Source organism: Poeciliopsis prolifica, unplaced genomic scaffold (genome assembly GCF_027474105.1).
Source record: "Poeciliopsis prolifica strain line A6 unplaced genomic scaffold, Auburn_PproV2 SCAFFOLD150, whole genome shotgun sequence".
Lineage (NCBI taxonomy): Eukaryota > Metazoa > Chordata > Actinopteri > Cyprinodontiformes > Poeciliidae > Poeciliopsis > Poeciliopsis prolifica.
In genome coordinates this window covers 137,237-159,648 of record NW_026562525.1, presented here as the reverse complement: position 1 = coordinate 159,648, position 22,412 = coordinate 137,237, and the positions used below count along the sequence as shown (strand labels likewise).

The window sequence follows — 22,412 nt, the reverse complement described above, 5'->3', positions numbered from 1 at the left end:
TAGTTCCTCTTTTTAAACCAAATTTCTTTGAGGAGCATCCATTCACCCGTACTTTGGATGTGGGTCCAGAGTATAGCACACCAATCCATTTGATAAAGTCTCTATGACTTTATCAAATGTCATAGAGATGCCGAACGCAGCTGCAGATTGGCACCAGCGACTCCCGACCCCGTTAGGGAGAAAGGTGATCAGGAAATGAAAGGATGGATGGAAGATAAAAGTCTTTATTGTCATTGTGACAGGAACAACGAAATTTAAAAAAGTGCCGTCAGTCAGTCCATACGCTTAACAAACTCACAATTTAGGGTTAGGGTAGGGTTAGGGTTAGAGAAATAAATAACAAATACCTAATACACATCATTCATGATGATTGATGGTTATTTTTTTGATTACATTTAGTTTTGTTATTGCTTTCGGATAAAAACTGTCTCTAAGTCGGTTGGTTCTTGTTCTGATTGCTCTGTATCGTCTTCCTGAAGGCAACAGTGTGAACAGAGTGTCCGGCGTGGGAAGTGTCCTTTGTGATGTGCTTTTTTTAGACAGCGGTCATTGTACAAGTCTTCCAGTGAGTGGAGAGGGTCGCCAATGATTTTTTTGGGCTGTATTATGTACAGTAGAGTTTGTGTGCTTTTATTTTTTTAAATTTATAAAATTGACAATAGAATGTATGTAATGGTTGAGTGTTTTCAAACAATCTCCAAAAAAGTATTTGTCTTTAAAGTAAAATGAGATTGAAACTGATTTAATTTCTTTCAAATTATATTAACCAGTTTTACTCTACCTAATTAACAACTATTCATATTTTTAGAAAATGCATTTGCATTTTACATAAAATGCAAGATTCATCACAAACTAATTTTCATGCATCGATTGCACATAGTACATGTGATAAATTTCAATTGTTTGCTCTTTTCTGCTGCAGCTGTTGGATTACTGTCTTTTTATGTTGGAACAATTTTTCTGTGTATTCATATATGTATTTTAGAAAGAAATAAAAGTGTAACACCTCATTTAAGATTAAATGTTTTGAGTTTTCCTTTAGTGTACGTTATGCCTTCTCCTTGAACGCAGAAGATGGCAGCATTCCACCCGTACTGGGTGTAGTCACTGTTGTTCCTGTAATTGATGGGTTGCCGACTCAAATTCCCCACATCCATCTAGGTTGTTGAGTCCTTAAGCAAGGCATCAAACCTGCCTTGCCTGCTGTTAGTCAGAAGTCAGATGGCAGCGATTGTGCATCAACCATTAACTATTCACTTGAATTTTGTCTTTTTGTTCTGTTTTTTATTAAACTGGTCCTGTCTGGCAGTGTGGCATTCAGCATGTAGAGTACCAAGGTTAAGCCCTAAAGACTTGCATAAGTGAAGCATTACAGCTCCTGCCTGATATATTTACATGAAACTTTATAAGAAACTGCTTTGGATTTATTTTATTCAATTCTAATGAGACAGAAGAAAGCAGAAGAGAAAAGAAAGGTGAGAAAAAAGTTTTATAGGGGCACCCTCCTCTCATCCAACTTGACATACAGGTGATCACAGAGAGGGGGAGCCAGAGACCTAACCTGACAGGCAAAATCACATGTTCCCATTCTGATGTGTACACATTCAAACCCAATCATCCAATGTCAAAATAAAACAAAAAAATGGATGCTATACACCCACTTGAATTCCTCATACACAGAGTTCCAACAACCAACCAGAACCAGGACCACCAGCTTCAGAAACATTCAATCAAACCCCTATCCCAAGTCACAGACCCAGCCAGCCAACCAAAGGGTCCATCTAGTCCCAATGAAAAAGGACACGGTATGCGGTTGACCGAGAGAACCCCAATGCAAGAAATGGACCAGCGCAATATCCAGAACAAGAATACCAGCCCACAACCCTGAATCCCAGCCCAGCACCAGGTTGTGGCCACAAATAGGCTAGCAAAGCAATTTATCACACCCCATACCAACACCAAGACTGACAGCAAACAATACCAGACCCCCAAAGAAAGGAGCCAATTAAAATGCAAACACTAGCCAACACAAACACCTTCACCACTTAATACACAAATGAGCCAAAAACACAAACCTCTCAACCCACCAACAACATCACCAGAAGGAAGGATGCCACAGAATAGCCAACACACCAAAAAGAAAGGAACACCTCACAGGTCCATAAACATCTCGGTCACCAAGTGATAAATAAAAAAGCCAATCCTAACCTGGTACAAGGGGATGGTTGTTGTGAAGTCCAGAACATTGAGAGCTCAGCGACCCCAACCCTGACAGACTCACATAGAGACTGCTGGATCATCTCTACACAGAACCACCACCACCCCTCTGCGGCCAACTGACATTGTGAGGATGTCACAATTGACGTACTCTCAACTGAGGACAAGACGTAGCAGGAAGAGCCCAAAACCATGTTGAAAATCCCCGTGCTAACATGCAGTGCATGAACTGATCCAATATCCAGACTACATACTGATCAGAACCCAAGTCTCAGGGTTCAGTCAAGATCCAGCGAAAATATGATTCCAGAATACCAAGTTCCCGAGACCAAGTAACCCAGGAACAATGCAATAAAGGCAGATTAACCTCACAGTGCAACAGACAGAAGTGTGTGTTGTAAGGGTCATTGCTAACAATAAAGTGTGTCTCATGAACTTCCTAAGATATCAACATGTTTTCAATCATTACACTATAATAATGCTACAAAATTAAAATTCCCAACTTACACAGGCAATAGTTAATTATCTTAAGACAAATGCACGTGTTTGTAGAATTTTATACCAAAGTGACGGTGCAGTTCATCCTCCACACCAGTTGGTGGCGATAATGACCCGATTCGTTGTTTGCCAACCGTCAATAAACACCAAAAGAATTAAGCTAAATGTGATGCTAGCTGCTTTAGCTTTCTTTCGCTCTGCTTGAAGCCATCATAGAGAGTCAGACCATCTGTGAGCCGAACATGTGAGTGTTTGCAGTAAAAAATATCTCCAGTCTGGATTCAACACGAGGTTTTAAACGAGCTGCTGCTGAAGAAACATACACAGAGTTTAAGGAAGAGATGGATGACCAGACGCTGGTTTTTACCCGGACACCTCAAATCATCTTATTTCGAATAGGTATGAAACACCCGCGATGGCAACTTTTTTACCGATGACTCAGGATGCAGATTGTGGCTATAAAGCTTTCATTTGGGAGCTTCATTAGCGGAGATTATGCAACGAAGCTAAAGTTTGCTTCCGGTTGTGGCTTCCACTTTCAAAACAGACTAAAGGGCGATTCCACCGATTGTTTTCGAGTTCAAAAATAATTTATGGAGCCCAAAGGAAGAATAAATGTTGTTGTAACATATTAATCCTAATTCTTAAGAGAGTTATTGTAGATTGCAATGACTATAATCTAAAATACTGGTTGTATTGGGAGGAAAGATCTCTTGTGAGCAGTCTGTATTACAGAGAATTTGAAGAAGCCTCTGATTGAAGACGCTCTGTTTTCCCAAGTCAGTCTCATAAAAGGATGGTCAGGCTTGTCCATAATTTTCATTTTATTACTTTGAGCATCTCCAGTCTGCTCTAATTGGTAAACTATGAAACTTAGACTCTTTAATCATAGACTGGATTGTTCTAGACTGAGATTAGGATGTTTCAGACCATTTTTATGTTTTTCAGACCACCTACTGGATCAGTTTTGGAAAGAGGAGGTTTTCTCTGACCAGCATCTCTGTAAACCTGAGACAGGTCCCAGTTTGGACCAGGAGAAACCAGAACCTCTGCAGCTGAAAGAAGAGCAGCAAAAGCCAGAACATCCATGGACTAAAGAGGAACCATTGGAGCTCTGCATAAATGAACATAAAGAGCATCTTGAACTGAAGCAGGAGACTGAAGATTCATTAATGTTGACTCCTAATTATGAAGAAAAGAACCACATTCAATCAGAACTAATCAGTAACCAAGTTGTCTCTCAGAACTTTAAAAAAGAATCATTTATTCCTAAGGAAAACGTCACTCAAGACTTGAAAAGTCACACAGCTGAGAAACGTTTTCCATGTCGGACATGTGGAAAAGGTTTTTCTAAAAAAAGAGATTTAACAGATCACATGAGGATTCATTCAGGTGAGAGATCTTTCAAATGTTGGCTCTGTAGGAACAGTTTCACTACAAAAGTTGTTCTGGACTCTCATGTCAGAACCCACACAGGGGTGAAGCGATTTTCTTGTGCCATTTGTGGCAAAAGTTTTAGTCGAAATTATACTAAGAATTATCACATGAGGCGCCACAAAAATGAAAAGCCTTTTTCCTGGAATACCCATGAGAAAACGTACACATCAAAAGATCCATTGAGCAATAATACAGTTGAGAATCCCTTTTTGTGTGGGATTTGTGGAAAAGCTTTCCAAGAAAGCAGTAGCTTAAGAACTCACCTGATGACTCACACAAAAGAGACACCTTTTCAGTGCAGAACATGTGGAAAAAGTTACAAAGAAAAAGTACATTTCACAATTCACATGAAAACTCATACAGATGGGAAGCTTTGCTCTTTCTGTGGAAAAACTTTCACAACCAAGTCTAATTTTGAAAGACATGTCAGAATTCACACTAGTGAGAAGCCTTTCTCTTGTACAATTTGTGGCAAAGGCTTTATTCAAAAAGAGCATTTGGCTTATCACATGACGCATCACACAGATGATAGGCCTTTTCCCTGTGATATCTGTGAAAAATCTTTTAAAAGAAAGGATGCATTGAAAAGACACATGAGAATTCACACAGGTGAGAAACCCTTTTTGTGCAAGATCTGTGGAAGAGCATTCATCCACCATAACAGCTTTAAAGCTCATTTGCTAACTCACAAATGAGAAGCTTTTTCCTTCCGTGAAAGTTATGAGAAAAACAGATTAACATATGGCCACAGGCACCAATGTAAAATTCAGTTTTTGTCAGAATGTTTCTTTTTATTTTGTGGTAGAAAATAAAGTCAAAGACTACAGATTTTAGGTAGGATTAAAATGAAACCAATCATAAAGAATAATAAGTGAATGAATAATAAAGAAGTATGACTCATGTCATAGTGTCCTGTTAATGCAATACTTGCTGAAATTAAAGAAGAAAGCAACATTAAACGTTTTTGTTTCTGATTTTCACCAATATTTCCAGAGTTATGGGTGCCATCAATTTTGTCCTGACCGATTTCATTAATTAGTTTTTTGAAGCAATTACATCAAAAGCAAAGTCTGGTTTTCATTTATTCATTTTCAGTAAATTTTTGTCACTTGTCCATTTCTACTTATTTCAGCTTTCTGATTATAAACAAAAGGGTACCAACAATGTTGTCTACAATAGTAACCCCATTTATTGTATTTTTTTTGTTACTAGATGTGAGAAAAATAAAGTCTGGTTTAAGAAAAAGTTGAAGTTTATATACACCAAGTAAAAAAAAAAGCAGGTTTATTCATGTTGTCTGAAGTTAATCAAACCCAACTTCTCTTGTTTTAGGTCAGAATTATCAAAACTTTGATTGCTGTGGAGATGAGGGGACGATATATTTGTTTATAACATACTTATAAACAAAGAATTGATCAAACAGAATTATAATAAAACTTACTTTAAAATTACTCAATAGTTTTCTGGCAATATTTGATTATCTTCGGTCAAAGTGACGTTGCTGTTCACCCTCCTAATTAGTTGGTGGCTCTAATTATCTCATTTGTTGTTTATCAACCGCCAATAAATACTCTTGGCGATATACACCTTGAAGTCCACCATTATATAAAAGAAGAACAATGTGTTAGCAGCTTCTTTTGCTTGAAGTCATTCTTGAGAGTCTGGTCATCTGTTGGCTGAATATGTGAGAGTTTGCAGTCAAATGTCTTCGTTTCAGCTTCAATTGAAGATCAACGACGTGCAGTTAACTCCTGCAGAAGAAAGATTCGCAGAGTTTAAAGAGATAGAGGCCGAGAACGAGATGGATGATCAGCGCAGACTGCTGGATTTCACTGGGTCACCTCAGGTCATCTTACACCGAAAAGGTACGAAACACCTGAGATTATAATGTTTTACTGAAGACGAAGGATGCATATGTAGTGGTTATAAAACTATTTCAAACAACAAAAAAGGAAAACAAGATCTACTGATCTGCGATCGATTATTCTGGTCTCTCAAGTTCAGCACTACAGGCAGATAACGGTACAGATACGGCAAAAGGTAGCCTAAGTTTAAAGAAGTTAAAAGAAATTTATTTTTCATTACTGTTACTTTTCTGTGTTACTTTTCTTTGTTGCTTTTCCGCCTATGTTTGTTTGTGGTTCTTGAAAAGTCTAACATTTTGAATCGAATGTTTTGAGTTTGTTGGTCGTTCGAGTCTCGATTGTTTTGTCTGTTGGAATGTAGAGGAACGTAACGGTTATGCTCCATTATAACACCGGACATGCAAAGAGTAACATTGTGTCCGTGTTTTCATTACTTTACCTATTCTTATGAGTTCGAATAGGTAAAGTTCGAACTCATAAGAAATTGCTCTAACACGATGTTTGTTTAATGAACAGAGAATGTTGTGGTGATTGTTATAGCGATGTTTGTTTAATTAACAGAGAGCGCTGCGGTGATTTTGATAACTAGTTTAAGAGCTGCTATGCTATACTTAGCTTCCTGGTTAACTGCGTAGGCTACTGTGTGTGTTCGATTTGTTTCACTGTGCCGGCATAACTAGAATGTGTGTAATGTTCAATGTTACAGAGTAATGTCTGAAACTGTTTTGAAATTATAACACCGGACATGCAAAGAGTAACATTGTGTCCGTGTTTTCATTACTCCCCTTTATAGAGACGTAACACATACTGTACGCTTAAGTATTTAAATTTGGAACAGTTAATAGGATGCAGTATTCTCATTTCCTGTCCGCTTTCAAAATAAAAGCATTTTGAGACGTTTCCCGATTTGCGTGATAATTTTTTTTCTAAAAATGCAATATTTATAAACACGTAAAGTCTTTGTGGTTATTCGGGACAGGTTTTCTCATTTCCTCATCCGTTTTCTACCTAAAAGCTTATATTTAAAACGTTAATTCATAAATTAGGGCCTTAATACTGCGATCAGCGGGCGGACTCCAGGTTTTGGGAGCTTTGGCGACACCTACTGGCTGTCCTGAAGCGCTGTTGTCAAAATTATGAACAAAGACGCATCGAATAGTTTTTCCACGTGTCCATGTTAAACAAGGTGGGATGTAAATATATTAAAAACACAAATTAATATGGTAAATATTTATATTGACTGATATGAAATGCTGATATTGTAATTTTTTACCTAGGTCTGTCATTTAACATAGGACATTTGAAGGGGCAGTATTATATAAAATAAAGATCATGGATCATGCTATTTTTAAATCATATTTGATACAATTTTATAACAACTGAAGGGAACAGTTGCTTCATTGTGATATAAAATGGCACTCTGTGTCCCTTTACAAGATTAGTTATTAAAAAAAAGACGGTGTAATTTGCTTTGTTGATAAAATGCTTTCAGTCATTAAAAATAAAATGGAGTGAATTCTACCAACCAATTTTCAAGTTTTTTCGTCATGTTTCTATGTTTAATAGTTGTCTTAACATTTGTCTTTGAAAAAATACTCTTGTGCAACATTTAACTATTTTCTGCTGGGATTTTTTTTATATACTGTTTTTCATCTTTAGTTGGGAAAAAACAGTAATATTGGAATAAAAGTAATATTTGAACGTTTTATATGGACCAGTTAATAAATTGGTTTCTAATTTTACGGGGATTTAATCTATATGAAGAAAAAGTTAAGAAATGTATCAGATTTTCTCCGTGTATTTTGTTATCTTCTACTTTCATCCGCTAGGGGGTGATAATGTGTTCACTCGCTGGAAAAAAAAATAAAAACACCAGTAGAAGAAGAGGCGGCGGACAGAAACAGATTGCTCCCCGTTGTATTCTCTGAATATGTGAATATTGTGAATTATGTCTTCAGTTCAGTCTCAGAGGAAGTTTATCAACCAGCAGTTAACTCCTGCTGAACAAACCGACCCCGGGTTTGAAGAAGTAATCGTGAAATCGGAGGACGAGCTCGATGATCAGTCCAGTCTGCTGGATTTCTCCCAAGAAGGTATTAAAATGAGCGATGCTAGCGTCTTTTCTCTGCTAAATTCTGAAGTCTGTGTGCGTTTTATTTTCTGGATCCCGACCCAGAGAGCCAGGGAGCTCATGAAGCTCCCCGGAAGTGAGCATCCAACATGGCTGCGCGCAAAATTGCGAACGTTGGAGCGATAAACTATATTTAAACACTCCTGACGGGTTGCATCTCAGGAAATCCGTATTTGACGCATACTACTGCGAAATATCTGCAAGTTAAATTGTTTATTTTGTGTTTAAATCTAGAAATGAAGAGAAAGTTATTTTCGACTTGTACTAGGAATTTTAGAAACCACCAAAATATGATTCCACCTCATTTATTTTACTTTAATCTAAAAGAGCCCTATGGGACATTAAGGGAACTTTTTTTTCGTTCGCAGTAAATCGCAATAAATTACATACACCATGGTCTATTTTGTATACAGACATGGTGATCAATGTCAATTCAACATTTCACATATGTACACCTTTAAAAATCCTCAATGAAAACATGTTTATACATTAACTATTTGCTGCAGAAAACTGGTTGAAAATTGATTTTACTGTTGTATTCATTTTTGTTTATCTAATATTGTATGTCAAAACTACTATTTCTTAATACAACCACAACTGTTAGATAATGACATTACCCTGTGAATAGAACTCAAGTAGTCAAAATAATTTTGATGTAGCTTATTTACTTTCTTACAGAAAGTTTGTCATGTTTATGTAGGAATGAAAATAACATATTTGACCTATTTTGCTCTGGTATTTTTCACATAAAGACAAAAATATGAAACTTTATAGAACTCAAACAAGATGTAAACATAGAATTTCTATATAGAAAAACAAGACATTGAAAAATTCAAGATACTTTATAATCTGAACACTAGCTGCATTATTGAGAGTTAACTCACAAGTATTGCATGAAAACACAATACTCTCTATGTACATTTCTTAACCTGCATCATGCAACAATAAAATTAGTTGCATATGATCTTGACGAACTTAGACGTGATCAAATAAAATTTAAGTCAGTCAGATTTTTTTGTTGATTACTGTTCTCCTCAATGAGCAGAGTGCTATAAAACTTTACCTCTGGAGTCTGTAATTCCAGCCTCTAGTGCTGCTGTCCTCAAACTTTTGGGTGCAGCCCTTTTCCAATGCACCCAAATCAAATGAGTTAACAACCAGGCCTTTGAAAAACTTCTGGCAACATTGAAGTATTTCAGCCTTTTGATTCAGGAGTGCTGCAGGACTTAAGTTGTAGACCCCTGCTTTGTAAACGTCACTTTCAAAAGAGCATTATGCTAAAAACAGTGAAATATTTTATCCTTTAGTTTTCAACCCAAGAAAACAGAGGTAATAAGACACACACTGCTGCAAAATCACCACCTAACTTTAGTGTTAGCTGGAATTTTATTAGAGGGAGTTTAAGACCAGGAACTGAGCCAGGTTTTTTCTGTTCGACCCTCCAGATGTCCACCAGGATGACGTTTGGAAAGAGGAGGCGCTCGCTGACCAGGAGAGGAGCTCCAGTTTTGATGAAGAGGATCCAGAACCTCTGCAGATTAAAGAGGAGAAGGTTGAGTTTGGACATCTGCAGATAAAAGAGGAAGATATGGAGCTCCTCGTCAGTCAAGATGAAGAGCAGCTTGAGCTGAAGGAGGAGTCTGACACCTTCATGGTGACGCCTACTGATGAGGAAAGCTTTCACACCGAACCAGAACCAAACTGGTACCCGCTTGACTCTCAGGACTCCCTGAAAGTGACAACCAGGATCAGGAAGGAAGCATTTCAGAAGACTGGGGGTCAAAGAGTGATGAAGAGCAAATGCTAAATGAGCAGGATCAGGAAACGAGACAATATAATCAGTATTCTAAGAACTCAAATCAAGAAGGGCACAGTGCTCACAAAGAAAAGAAACAATATTCTTGCAAAATGTGTGATAAAAGCTTTTCCCAGAATAATAACCTAACGATACACATGAGAAGTCACACCGGGGAGAGGCCTTTCTCGTGCGAGACATGTGGCAAAGGTTTTACAACAAAATCGAATTTAACCCTTCACTTGAGAACTCACACAGGTGAGAAGCCTTTTCCGTGCATGACCTGTGGAAAAAGCTTCAGTCTAAAATGTATTCTAACTGAGCACATCAGAACTCACACCGGTGAGAAACCCTTCCCATGTCTGGCCTGTGAGAAAAGTTTCCCATCCAAAAACCATTTGAATAAGCATTTGAGAATTCACACTGGTGAGAGGCCATTCTCGTGTATCACCTGTGGGAAAAGGTTCAGTCTGAAGTGTAATTTAACTGAACATATGAGGACTCACACTGGTGAGAAGCCTTTTCAGTGTTTGGCTTGTGACAAAAGTTTTAACTCTAAAAACCATTTGAATAAACACCTGAGAGTCCACACAGGTGAGAGGCCTTTCTCCTGTGTGATCTGTGGAAAAAGGTTCGCTCAGAAAAGTTGTTTAACGGATCACATGAGAACTCACACGGGGGAGAAACCTTTTCTTTGTGATATGTGTCAGAAAGCCTTCAGCCTGAGGAGTAGCTTGAATAACCACATGAGAACCCATACAGGTGACAAGCCTTTCTCATGTGACACCTGTGAAAGAACGTTCACGTTAAAGAGTCGTCTGAATAGACACATGAGGTCTCACACAGGGGAGAAACCGTTTACATGTAATGCATGTACTAAAACCTACAGCCTAAAGAGTAGTTTGACCAAACACATGAAGACTCACATCTGCTAGGAGCATTTCTTCTGTAGGCCTATACAGTGTAGAGATAAAGATGTTAGTAACCACTAACATGAAAGCTCATATTTTAATGTGATATGGAAATAGTGACTGTTCACTATGACTGGACTTAAACTTTATTATTAAATTTTGTGGTGCCGTTGTGATAATTATAAAAGTGACAAGAACTATTTATTACATCTTTTTTAGGTAACTTTATGACTACGACTGCTCTTGAAAAACATTCCCATTTGTAATGCGCTTCTTTAGGAAAAATACTAGTTTTGTAAAGAAGTCTAATTTATATCACTTCTTGAATATTCAAATGTAATGATATTTATTGATGTTTTTGTTGAACAACCAGTGGAGAAAATAGTAAAACTATCAACTCTGATAATAATGACTCTTCTAGGGATTTTTAAATATCACTAATTGGAGTTCATAATAGCAACAATAAATCAAAATTCTTATGTAGTGTTCACTTTAAATTTTGCAAATAAGAATGTGCAATGTGAGTTTTACTACTTCCTTGTATATAATGGGGACATAAAGCTAATTATTAAATAATCTAAAGTCAAATAAGGCCAATGGATTAAGAAAAAACAGATCAAAATAGTTGTCATTTCTTCCAAAGGCAAAATTATTGCCAAATCCTCAGTCTGTTCAGTATTATTAAACACATTAAGCTCAGGGGATTTACATATAAATTATTTCTCATAAAATCAAATGTTGGCCTAAAGTCTGGCTTTTTCACTTTTTCAATTCAAATTCAAAAGATACTTTATTGATCCCAAATAGAAATTAGATGTTGCTGCAATTCATCAATTAAAGGTTCTTCAAAAAATTATTGTACATTTTTATACATCCATTTGGGTCTCTACTGATTCTAGAAAGACTCCACGTGTTTAAAAAAGAACAAAGAGTTAATATTTTTTGGTGTCTAGACAGCAAACAGTTTCAAAAACCTTTTGTAATATAATGTTACATAGCAACAGGCATTGCCTTGTTACAAAGCTCGAGCATGTTTGGTCAGCTGGTTTTGCTGTATGTGCTGTACAATGGCTGCTGGAAAAGGCAAGAGGCCCTAAAACAGCTCATTCTGAAAGGAGCTCAAAATAGTCAGAACTGACTAAATCTGTGTCTGAGAATTATTCTGGGTGAAAAATGTTATGAAGGTGTTTTGTGTAGCCCACAGTCCTAACTCATTCAAGGAACCATAACAACCATAACACCATAACAATTAAGATGGCCTTCCTGCTCCTCCTCTTACAGATTATAGATTTCCTTCCCAAAAATCAGTTGCAGTGAAAAGCCACCATGTTTGTGTTTGTCTTTTCATTCATTGCAAATATTGACTCCAGACGATGAGTTGTCCATTCAGCTACTGCAGATAAAAAATATATATATATCATTATATCGTGCTGTTATTTTCTAAATATTTGTATGTATGACTGACTTCTGGGTGAAAACTGATTTGATGCAGTTTCTCATTGACTTTAAAAGAAAATCAAATTTTCTCCAGCATTAAATTTTATTTAAAATTTATTGCAGGCATAGGTTGTCAAGCAAATAAATATGCCGCAGCTGCATACTGTCTACTTCACAGAAGATTGACCTTAAAATTTCCAATGTTCCACCTGTGGAAAAAGCTTCAGGCAAAAGATTCATTTAATTGAACACATGAGAAGTCACACAGGAGAGAAGCCTTTTCAGTCTATTTCAGCATTAAATGTAGTTTGAATAAACACATGAAACTGCATGCAAGCTAGATGCCTTACTCTGTTGCATCCTGAACGTGTAACATTTTTACATGAGCTGTATTTTGACAAAACTTTGAGGTATAATCATGAGTGATTCTTGTTAAATTCTCAGCTGGAGTCTTTCAGCTCATCCTTTCACTTCATGATCAAACCATGTTCTTTATGCCTCAAAATCAATTATAACATTCTGCCACAGAATAAGGACTTAAAGTCATCCCAGAGTCTGCAGCATAGCTTGACCAAACACTTTGTCTTATCTGAGAAATATGATCCTCTGCAAGATCTGATGGAGGTTTTTAACTTGTAGAGGATGGAACATGCCGACTTTTCCTGTATTTACAACACTGCATGGATTTAAAAAAGCCAGTATTGGGTCACATATAAACTCTAACAATTTCCTTCGTCTCCCAAGTTGTTCCGAGACGAATGCTATATTTTTTACTTGCAATCACCAAATATGTTGTGCTCAACATAAAGGGGCCAAAGTGAGATGTGAAAGAACAAAGTGATCCATTTATATTTTCTGGTTGTTTATTGCAGAACAACCACAAAATACCAAATATTCCTTGAGAAATGTTTATATTTAACTAACGATGGGAATCAAACTGACTGATAAACTAGCGCAGATTTCTCTGCAGATGCGACCAGGAGGAATTTGTGAGGCTCTGTGTTCAGACTCCGGCGGCAGCAGGTAAAATTTAAGTGGAGTCATTTAATTGAATTGATCATAAATATTTGGCTTCAGACAGTGGTTTGTGTCACTACGGAGAGAAACTTAGATGCATTCATCTGCTTCATATGTGACAGACTCTGGATTCACGATTGAACTAAGAATATTATCTAAACCGCATAAAAATTCAGTTAAATAGCCTATGGTGGTATGATTATAATTTGATGGGTAAAAACAGTTTTTAAAGCTGATGAAGGATGTGGAGGCCAAGTTAACGTGAAGTAATATTCAGTTATTGTTAAAACATTTTGTTTAATATGTAATTTAATAAGTGAATTTATTGAAGTTTAGGAAGAATTATTAGTACTGCATGTAGCTAATTTTGTAATGTTTTGTTGTCAGTGAGTGTTTTATTTTAAGTTGTATGTTTATAGTTTAAGTGTCCATTTCGCAATTTATGCAAATGAGGTGTGGACGCTGTAGCGTTAAGGAGGAAGAAAGGAAAGGCGCTGCTAGTTTATCTACAGAGCCACACGGTTTTTCAACCGTAGTTGTTTGTGAAGGTTAGATAAAATACAACTGCTCTTGTAAAGGATATCTCACAAAAACTGTGGAATAAATTTTTGTTTTGCATCCTTATTTCGGAGCGCTGTGGAAGTTTTTATTTTCCTCTACAAACACGCGAGTGGATACTGCAAAGAAACCTTGTGGCAACACAAAGGATAACATAAAAGTCTAGCACAACCTCTGATTGATTGTGTGGTGTCTTCTATGACTTTGTGTTTTATGATATAATGCACTTCAACTTTCCTTGTTGCAATAAAAATAAACTTGATTGAATGATGATCTCACATTTCATGTTTCTCAGAGAACGTCTCGGTTCGCAGTGGTTCGGACCGGAGACACACGTAGTGTATATCAGGATAATAAAGCGGCAGGTATTTGCACAGGTTTAAAGTCAAAAACAGAAAATGAGAAACCCACTGTGATGATAAATGGCGTTTATTACATAAAAATTACAAATACAATGTTCTATTTACAGGCGTTTTTGTATCAGAAAAAGTATTTTTCAATTTGAATATAAGCTTGGTGAAGAAAGCAGATTGGGTGACGCTGTCCAACTAGTCTAAGCTTGGTTTCACTGATACGTGCAGCCGCCCACGACACCTTTAAACGAGTCACAATCCACAGCTAAACTTAAAGAAAACCATCACAATGGGAAATTTATTTCTGTTATTGTGTTTTTAATCACATAAAACACTTAGAACTGCATTGTTTTTTTTTAAAACACTATATTTATAGGAATCATTCATACATTTGTTATATTCTTAATAGGGATAGAAATACAATTCACACACATACAGTCTAAATTTGCATGGGTTCCAATGACACACATATATTTGTATCTGAATAAACATTTCATTCAAACATTTAGGTCAGGAACAAATTACCAAACGGATAAATCAATGAATCATAAGAAGACAGAGAAAAGGAGAAAACACACACATGCTTTCAAAACTATACTTCAGAAACCAATTACACTTCCACACAATGACAAATTTCTTTAATCTTATTTACCAGCATCTCATATACAGTATCTTATATTAATTTTCTTCACCTGAGTCTTCACCTGTGTGAGCTCTCATGTGAATAGAGAAACTTTCTCGATGTGTGAAACATTTTCTGCAACTAATACATCAGAAAGGATCCTCACCTATGTGATTCCTCAAATGGAAATCTAAACTACATTTTTGAGTGAAACTTTTTCCACAAGTCATACATGTATAAGGCTTCTCCCCTGTGTGCATTCTCATGTGACAAGTTAATTGACATTTCTGTGTGAAACGATTTCCACACGTTGTACATATGAAAGGCTTCTCACCTGTGTGAATTCTCATGTGACAAGCTAAATGACTTTGCATTGTGAAACTCTTCCCACAACTTTTACATGTGAAAGGCTTCTCACCAGTGTGAATCCTCATGTGAGTAGCTAAATGACTTTTCCGAGTGAAACTCTTTCCACAATTAATACATGTGAAAGGTTTCTCACCTGTGTGAATCCTGATGTGGTTAGCTAAAAGTCTTTTTAGAGTGAAACTCTTTCCACAACTAATACATGTAAAAGGCTTCTCACCTGTGTGAATCCGCATGTGAGTGACTAAATAACTTTTCCGAGTGAAACTATTCCCACAACTAATACATGTGAAAGGCTTTTCACCTGTGTGAATCCGCATGTGAGTAGCTAAATAACTTTTCCGAGTGAAACTATTCCCACAACTAATACATGTGAAAGGCTTCTCACCTGTATGAATTCTCATGTGAAAAGTTAAATTTTGTCTATCCATAAAACTTTTTCCACACGTCACACATGTGAAAGGTTTCTCACCTGTGTGAATCCTCATATGTCTTTTCAAGGAGTTGTTTCGAGAAAAGATTTTTTCACAAATTTTACAGAGATATGTATATTTTTTTAGGTGAGATTTTCTATGTTTTGGATGTTCAGTAGTTCCATTTTGTTGTTTGTTTTTCTGACATCTCTGGGTTTGTGTCTGCTCTTTGTCTTTATTTTCTCCTGGGTTTCCAGAATTGCTTCCTTCCTGATTCTGGTTCTCATCTTCAGAAGAAGCATGAGAGATGAGTTGGTTCCTGTTTGGTTCTGTTTCATTGTTGATTCTTTGCTCAATAGAAGGAGTCACCAAAATGTCTCCAGTCTCCTGTTTCAGCACAAGTTGCTCTTCATCCTGACTGATGCAGAGTTGATTCTCTTCCTTTTTGACTTGTTTATCTTCTAGTTTCTTCTTAGTTAAATTGGACTTCCTCTTCTGGTTGCTGAGCTCTTTGAGAACCTCCTCTTTACACACACAACGTTGTGGTCGATCTGGACAAACAGACAAAACAAAAGCTTATAAATTTAAGTAAAAAACAAACTCCACTTTAATTAGGTACTTTTTCACTCAGGAATAAGAGAGAAATCATGCTGATCATGGAAAATGGCCTTACTTCATCATCAAACGTCTTTCTAAAATTATTTTTTTTCCAAAAGCAAAATGACTGTTAAAGTTTCTTAATTGTCCTTTCCACTGATACCCACTTTATGTATATTGAAGCAAATAAAACACTTAAATTTTTCAGAAGTTTTCAGAATTTATTTTGAAAAATCTGCTTAGAAGCCGTTATTTGTGCTATTTATGCTAATTCCTACATATTTGTATCTGAATAAACATTTCATTTAAACATTTAGGTCAGGAACAAATGACCAAACGGATAAACCAATCAATAGTTTATTTGAAAAGTTTTGTTGGCTCTAGTGGCCTTTATTTGAAAGTAGTTTGACAGGAAAGTGGGTTGTGAGAGAGGGGGAGAACATGCAGCAAATGTCACCAGGCCGGGAATCGAACCTGCGGCCACCAACATGAGGACTAAGGCCTCAACAACATGGGTTGTGCTTTTCCACTGCGCCACCACGGCACCCCAAAACCAATCAATCATAAGACGAATGAGAAAAGAAGGAGAAAACACAATCGCTTTCAAAACAATACTTCAATACTTCAAAACAATAGGAACCAATTACACTTTCACACACCAACAATTTTCTTTAATCATATTTACCAGTGTCACACGTCTTATATTAACTTTCTTCATCGATGAGTTTTCACCTGTGTGGGTTCTCATGTGAATATAAAAACTTTTTCCATGGGTGAAACATTTTCTGCAACTAATGCATCAGAAACTATTACCATGTGAATCCTGAAGTGGATATCTAAACTACATTTTTGAGTGAAACTTTTTCAAAAGGTCACACATACAGAAAGAAATTCTGTCGGAAATTCCGTAAAAAACAAACAAACCAGGAAATCCATAAAAAAAAATTCCAGTGGTCATCATCAATATCTTCAAGGCACAAGGAGCAAAGTGTTTTTTTTTCCACTGCACAAATGTTTGACAGCGATTTTGTTAAATTTGAAGACAAAGGGAAGAGTTATGGAGGGGCAACTTCACTCAGGTGTAATTACAGAATAAAAGTTACAGAGCAACTTGATACTTGAGTTTCATATTAAACAGTCTAACCACTGTGATTTCTCATATGAATGATAAACTATTTCTATGAGTGAAACTTTTAAAACAAGTAATAGATGAGAGAGGCTTCTCACCTGTGTGAATCCTCATGTGGGAAGTTGACATACATTCGTGAGTGAAACTCCTTCCACAACTAACTCATGTGAAAGACTTCTCACCCATGTTGAGTCTTCAAGTGGATATCTAAGCTACGTTTTTGAGAGAAACCTTTGCCACAAATCAAACAGGAAAAAGGCTTCTCCCCTGTGTGAATCCTCAAGTGGATATCTAAACTACATTTTTGAATGAAACTTTTGCCACAAGTCATACAGGAAAAAGGCTTCTCACCTCTGTGAATCCTCAAGTGGATATCTAAACTACATTTTTGAGTGAAACGTTTGCCACAAGTCATACATGGAAAAGGCTTCTCACCTATGTGAGTCCTCAAGTGGAGATCTAAACTACATTTTTGATTGAAACTTTTTCCACAAGTCACACATGTGAAAGGCTTCTCATTTGTGTGAATTCTCATGTGAGTCATTAAACTGCTTTTCAGAGTGAAACTTTTCCCACAAGTCATACATGTAAAAGGCTTCTCCCCTGTGTGAATTCTCATGTGACAAGTTAAATGACATTTCTGTGAGAAACGTTTTTCACAAGTTGTGCATGTGAAAGGCTTCTCACCTGTGTGAATTCTCATGTGAATATCTAAACTACTCTTCAATGTGAAACCTTTTCTACAAGTCATACAGGTGAAAGGCTTCTCCCCTGTGTGAACCCACATGTGAGAAGTTAAACTTCTTCTGTCAGTAAAACGTTTTTCACAACTAATACATGTAAAAGGCTTCTCACCTGTGTGAATCCTTATGTGAGTGTTTAAATAAATTTTTTTTGTGAAACTTTTTCCACAAGTCATACAGGTGAAAGGCTTCTCACCTGTGTGAATTTTTGCATGACTCGTCAAGGAGTCTTTTCGAGAAAAGCTTTGATCACAAACTTTGCAGTGATATAATTTTTTTTCCAGGTGAGATTTTTTGTGCTTTATTTGCTTTGGACCTTCAGTAGTTCCTTCTTTCTGATTGTTTTTCTGACATCTCTTGTTTTGTTTCTGCTCTTTGTCTTTCTTTTCTCCTGGGTTTCCAGAATTGCTTCCTTCCTGATCCTGGTTCTCAACTTCAGGAGAAGCATGAGAGACGAGTTGGTTCCTGTTTGGTTCTGTTTCATTGTTGATTATTTGCTCAATAGAAGGAGTCACCAAAATGTCTTCAGTCTCCTGTTTCAGCACAAACTGCTCTTCATCCTGACTGATGCAGAGTTGATTCTCTTCCTCTCTGAACTGTTGATGTTCTGGTTTTATTTTAAAAGGTTCTGGTTCCTCTTGTTCCAGTTTTATCGGGACAGGTTCTGGTTCGTCTTGTTCCAGTTTTATCAGGAGAGGTTCTGGTTCCTCTTGTTCCAGTTTTATCGGGACAGGTTCTGGTTCGTCTTGTTCCAGTTTTATCATGAGAGGTTCTGGTTCCTCTTGCTCCAGTTTTATTTTAAATGTTTCTGGGTCCTCTTGCTCCACTGTTATCGGGACAGGTTCTGGTTCCTCCTTCCTGTTCCTGGGTTCTTTGAGAATCTCTTCCTCTGTCAACACACGGCATCGTGGGCAATCTGGACAAACAGACAAAACAAAAGCTTATAAATGCAAGTAAAACACAGAGTCTTCACTTGAATCTTTTGGTTCATCTAAATGGGCTTTATTTTTTAATTACGTTTTGTGTCCGGAATATTGATTATTTTATTTTGAACCACCCAAAACGTCCGTCACTGATTCGGTGGGTTGATCAAACTAAGTCATGGAATGGAACTGATCTGTTTCAAGTTTTTATTGTTGTGATCTTTTAGTATTTAGTTTCATGCCCATTCCGGCGTCGGTCCCAAACAACTGTCTTTAACTTGTCTCTAATGATTAGGACGGTTCAGTGGTTCCTACCGATTCGGTGTAAGATGATCTGGGGAGTCCGCCTGCAGCCCAGCAGTCTGCGCTGATCATCCATCTCTTCCTCCGATTTGACGATGATTTCTTTAAACTCCGTTAATGTTTCTTCAGCAGCAGTGAACTGCTCGCTGATTAACTCTGTCTGACGCTGAACTGAAGACATTTTTACTGCAAACACTCTATTCACTCCAAATACCAAACGCGTCTCCAAACTTCATTCTAACAGAAGGGAAGCTAACGCTGCTATTTGTCCTGGTATTATTTCCTGTTTCATTGTAGCTCCACTAAAGAAACGGTGAACGACTATTTATGGCTCAATCGAAGATAATGCTGTTGTAATCACTCAAATATTCCTACAAAACACCAAAACTCTTCATCAAAATGCCTTCTGGCAGAAGAACAGCTATCGCTGCTATCCGCGCTGTTTTTGTTTCCTGTGTGCTTCACTGTGGCTCCACGGAGGAAACTGTGAACGACTTTTAGTTCCGCTTTGAATTTTCAAACTCTCCTTGATCCACCTTTTTTAACAGTGATATTAAATAAATTACAACGTAAGAATTTTCTTTTTCAGAATCCCAATTTACTAACTGACACACTACATAGGTTAAAATACTAAATAATAATATTTTAAAGTCTTTCCTTCTCCTTACCATGTTACAATCACTCCTTACCTGCTGCTGGTCTATATTTGCTCCCTGACATTGCTCTTTCTATTGTGACAATATGATTTATTTTAAATATGTGAAAAGCATCGTGACAAAAAAAACTTTTGTACAAAAATGAGGGATGTAATATGAAAATATGAAACATGCTTACTTTGAGTTGTACATGGAGGTGGCAGGGACTGGCTGCTAGCTGCAGAACACCAGGTGCTCTTCTTCATGTGTTGACATTGACAGAAGATTCTTGAGCCAGACAAGAGACAATGAGAACACCAGGAAGCGTCACCTGGGAGGACTGACAGGTTATGCACTCAAGTGGATTGAAGATGCCAGACAAGGAGACAGGTTTAAGCATTTATTATGGAGACAAATTCTTCAACGAGGGAATCAGAATAGCTCAGATGTGGACACAAAACAAGCGGAGCATTGCAGAAACAGAGAACATCCAGAGTGTCAAGGTTCAAAAAAAAAGGAGACTTGAGAAACACAGAGCACCAGTCCTTCAAATACAGCAGTTGAGAAGTGATAATGATCCGATGAAGGCTGGGGAGACGCACGTAGTGTAAATCAGGCAGCAGGTATTTGCACAAGTTTAAAGTAAAAAAACTTCTGCTACAAAATAAGACCATCTGAATATTAAATGGAGTTTATTACATAAAAATTAAAAATACAATGTTTTATTTACAGACATTTTTGTATCAGAAAAAGTATTTTTCAATTTGAATACAATCTTGGTGAATAAAGCAGATGGTGTGCAACTAGTCTAAGCTTCGTTTCACTGATTCTCATTCACCCACTACACCTTTTAGTGAGTCACAATCCACAGCTAAACTGGAAAAAGAAAACCGTCAAAATGAGAAATTTGCATTATTACATAAAAACCACAGAATCTGGCATTCACTCCTATTCAGGATTTCTTTCCTCAATCAGAAACATTTGTGCTGCACTGTAAAAAAAAAAAATCTGTAATAGAATGGGTAAATGTACAGTAAAAATTTGAAGGAATTTTCCGTTTTTATTTTTAACAGGTATTTGTACTGTATTCTCAATTTTATGCATTGCATCATGGGAACAAGAACATTTGCAAAGGGCAAAAACTGGTAAGATGACAATTCAAGCTCTCAGTAACTGGACGTTGAGACATCTTTCTTTTGGACTTTGGTTGGATTAAAAGTAGGCTTAACCTTCTTTTTTGCAGAACATAAAACGGATTGTTTTATGTTCACAGCGGCGAGAGGTAATGAGAGCACACACTCCTCAATCCAGTGTCTTCCACTGCCATTGGCATTAGGCTGTGGTCATGCAGGATTTGATTTTTAACTAAATATTTAAACCCGTATGTCTCAAAGAATAGTGGTTGACATTCAGCATTTATTTTACAACCATGTTTACAACCATGATTTTCATGTTCCAAAGCAAATTGTTTTATGTCCCATATTATAGTAACTTAATAAAATTGTTTATTTGACTTCAAAAACTAGAGTCAAGACTGCTGTAAATTTAATTGATACATTGAAAATTTGTATAGTAAAATGCAATAAATTAGTTTTGATGTACAAAAGATAAATTTTAGTAAGCTCAAGAATATGTTTTGCTATTAATATGTAGTAGCATATGTTATTTTTAAAGACTCTAGATGATGTGACAATTTATGCTCTTAAATTGCAAAATAAAATCTGCAAATTATTTGTACAATAGTTTTATTTTTTATATCACTGCATGAATTACTTTCAAGTGTTTTGTGGTCTAGAACTACATTTCTTTTGGATTTAAAGTTTAGTTTTGTTTCAAAATTATTTTAAGAATACATTAAACACATTAACCTTAATGTATTTCAAAGTTTAATTAATACGTGGTATAGAATACAGACTTCAATGGTTTGGAAGACAAAAATATTTGAAAATGTGCAAGGTTTGTGAATATATCAGAACTGTAAAAACACAGATAATTTAAATTTTGGCAAAACAGAAATGTTGGAACATTTAAACATTATGCAGGAAACATTTTGATGGAAATTCCATTAAAAAACCCCAAACCATATTCTTGTAATTTTCTCCCACATTTACTGTTTTTTTACGGAATTCCTGGCAGAATTTTTTTCATAATTTAAAAATTTTCTGAAAACGTAAAAAAATTTTTAAATCACAAAGAAAAAATCCTGTTGGAAATTCTGTAAAAAAACAAAACAAAAAAGAAAACAGTAAATCCATAAAAGAAATTCCAGAGGTCATCATCAATATCTTCAAGGCACAAGAAGCAGTGATTTTTTTTTTTCACTGCACAAATGTTTGACAGCGATTTTGTTAAATTTGAAGACAAAGGGAAGAGTTATGGAGGGGCAACTTCACTCAGGTGTAATTACAGAATAAAAGTTACAGAGCAACTTGATACTTGAGTTTCATATTAAACAGTCTAAC

General features: G+C 36.4%; 2 protein-coding genes across 5 annotated transcripts; one reads left to right on the top strand and one right to left on the bottom strand.

The window, feature by feature from the left end:
- Window positions 1-2,860: 2,860 nt before the first annotated feature.
- LOC129355912 (gastrula zinc finger protein XlCGF57.1-like) lies at window positions 2,861-10,038 on the top strand. Of its 3 annotated transcripts, XM_055025558.1 has the most exons (5): window positions 2,861-3,114; window positions 3,664-4,107; window positions 5,870-6,017; window positions 7,976-8,110; window positions 9,594-10,038. In XM_055025558.1, exons 3-5 carry the CDS (start codon window positions 5,954-5,956, stop codon window positions 9,953-9,955), a joined length of 561 nt encoding a protein of 186 aa, XP_054881533.1. In that variant the 5' UTR covers window positions 2,861-3,114; window positions 3,664-4,107; window positions 5,870-5,953; the 3' UTR covers window positions 9,956-10,038. The 3 variants fall into 3 exon arrangements, with proteins under 3 accessions (XP_054881533.1, XP_054881532.1, XP_054881531.1); XM_055025557.1 differs by lacking the exons at window positions 7,976-8,110; window positions 9,594-10,038 and having other exon boundaries at window positions 5,870-6,950; XM_055025556.1 differs by lacking the exons at window positions 5,870-6,017; window positions 7,976-8,110; window positions 9,594-10,038 and having other exon boundaries at window positions 3,664-5,111.
- A 4,241-nt stretch (window positions 10,039-14,279) lies between these two features.
- On the bottom strand, window positions 14,280-19,763 carry LOC129355895 (zinc finger protein ZFP2-like). Of its 2 annotated transcripts, none has more exons than XM_055025515.1 (3): window positions 19,328-19,763; window positions 18,202-19,005; window positions 14,280-16,171 (listed from the first exon to the last, which is right to left on the bottom strand). In XM_055025515.1, the coding sequence occupies exons 1-3, from the start codon at window positions 19,494-19,496 to the stop codon at window positions 14,991-14,993; spliced, it is 2,154 nt and encodes a 717-aa protein (XP_054881490.1). In that variant the 5' UTR covers window positions 19,497-19,763; the 3' UTR covers window positions 14,280-14,990. The 2 variants fall into 2 exon arrangements, with proteins under 2 accessions (XP_054881490.1, XP_054881491.1); XM_055025516.1 differs by having other exon boundaries at window positions 18,286-19,005.
- Window positions 19,764-22,412: the final 2,649 nt, after the last annotated feature.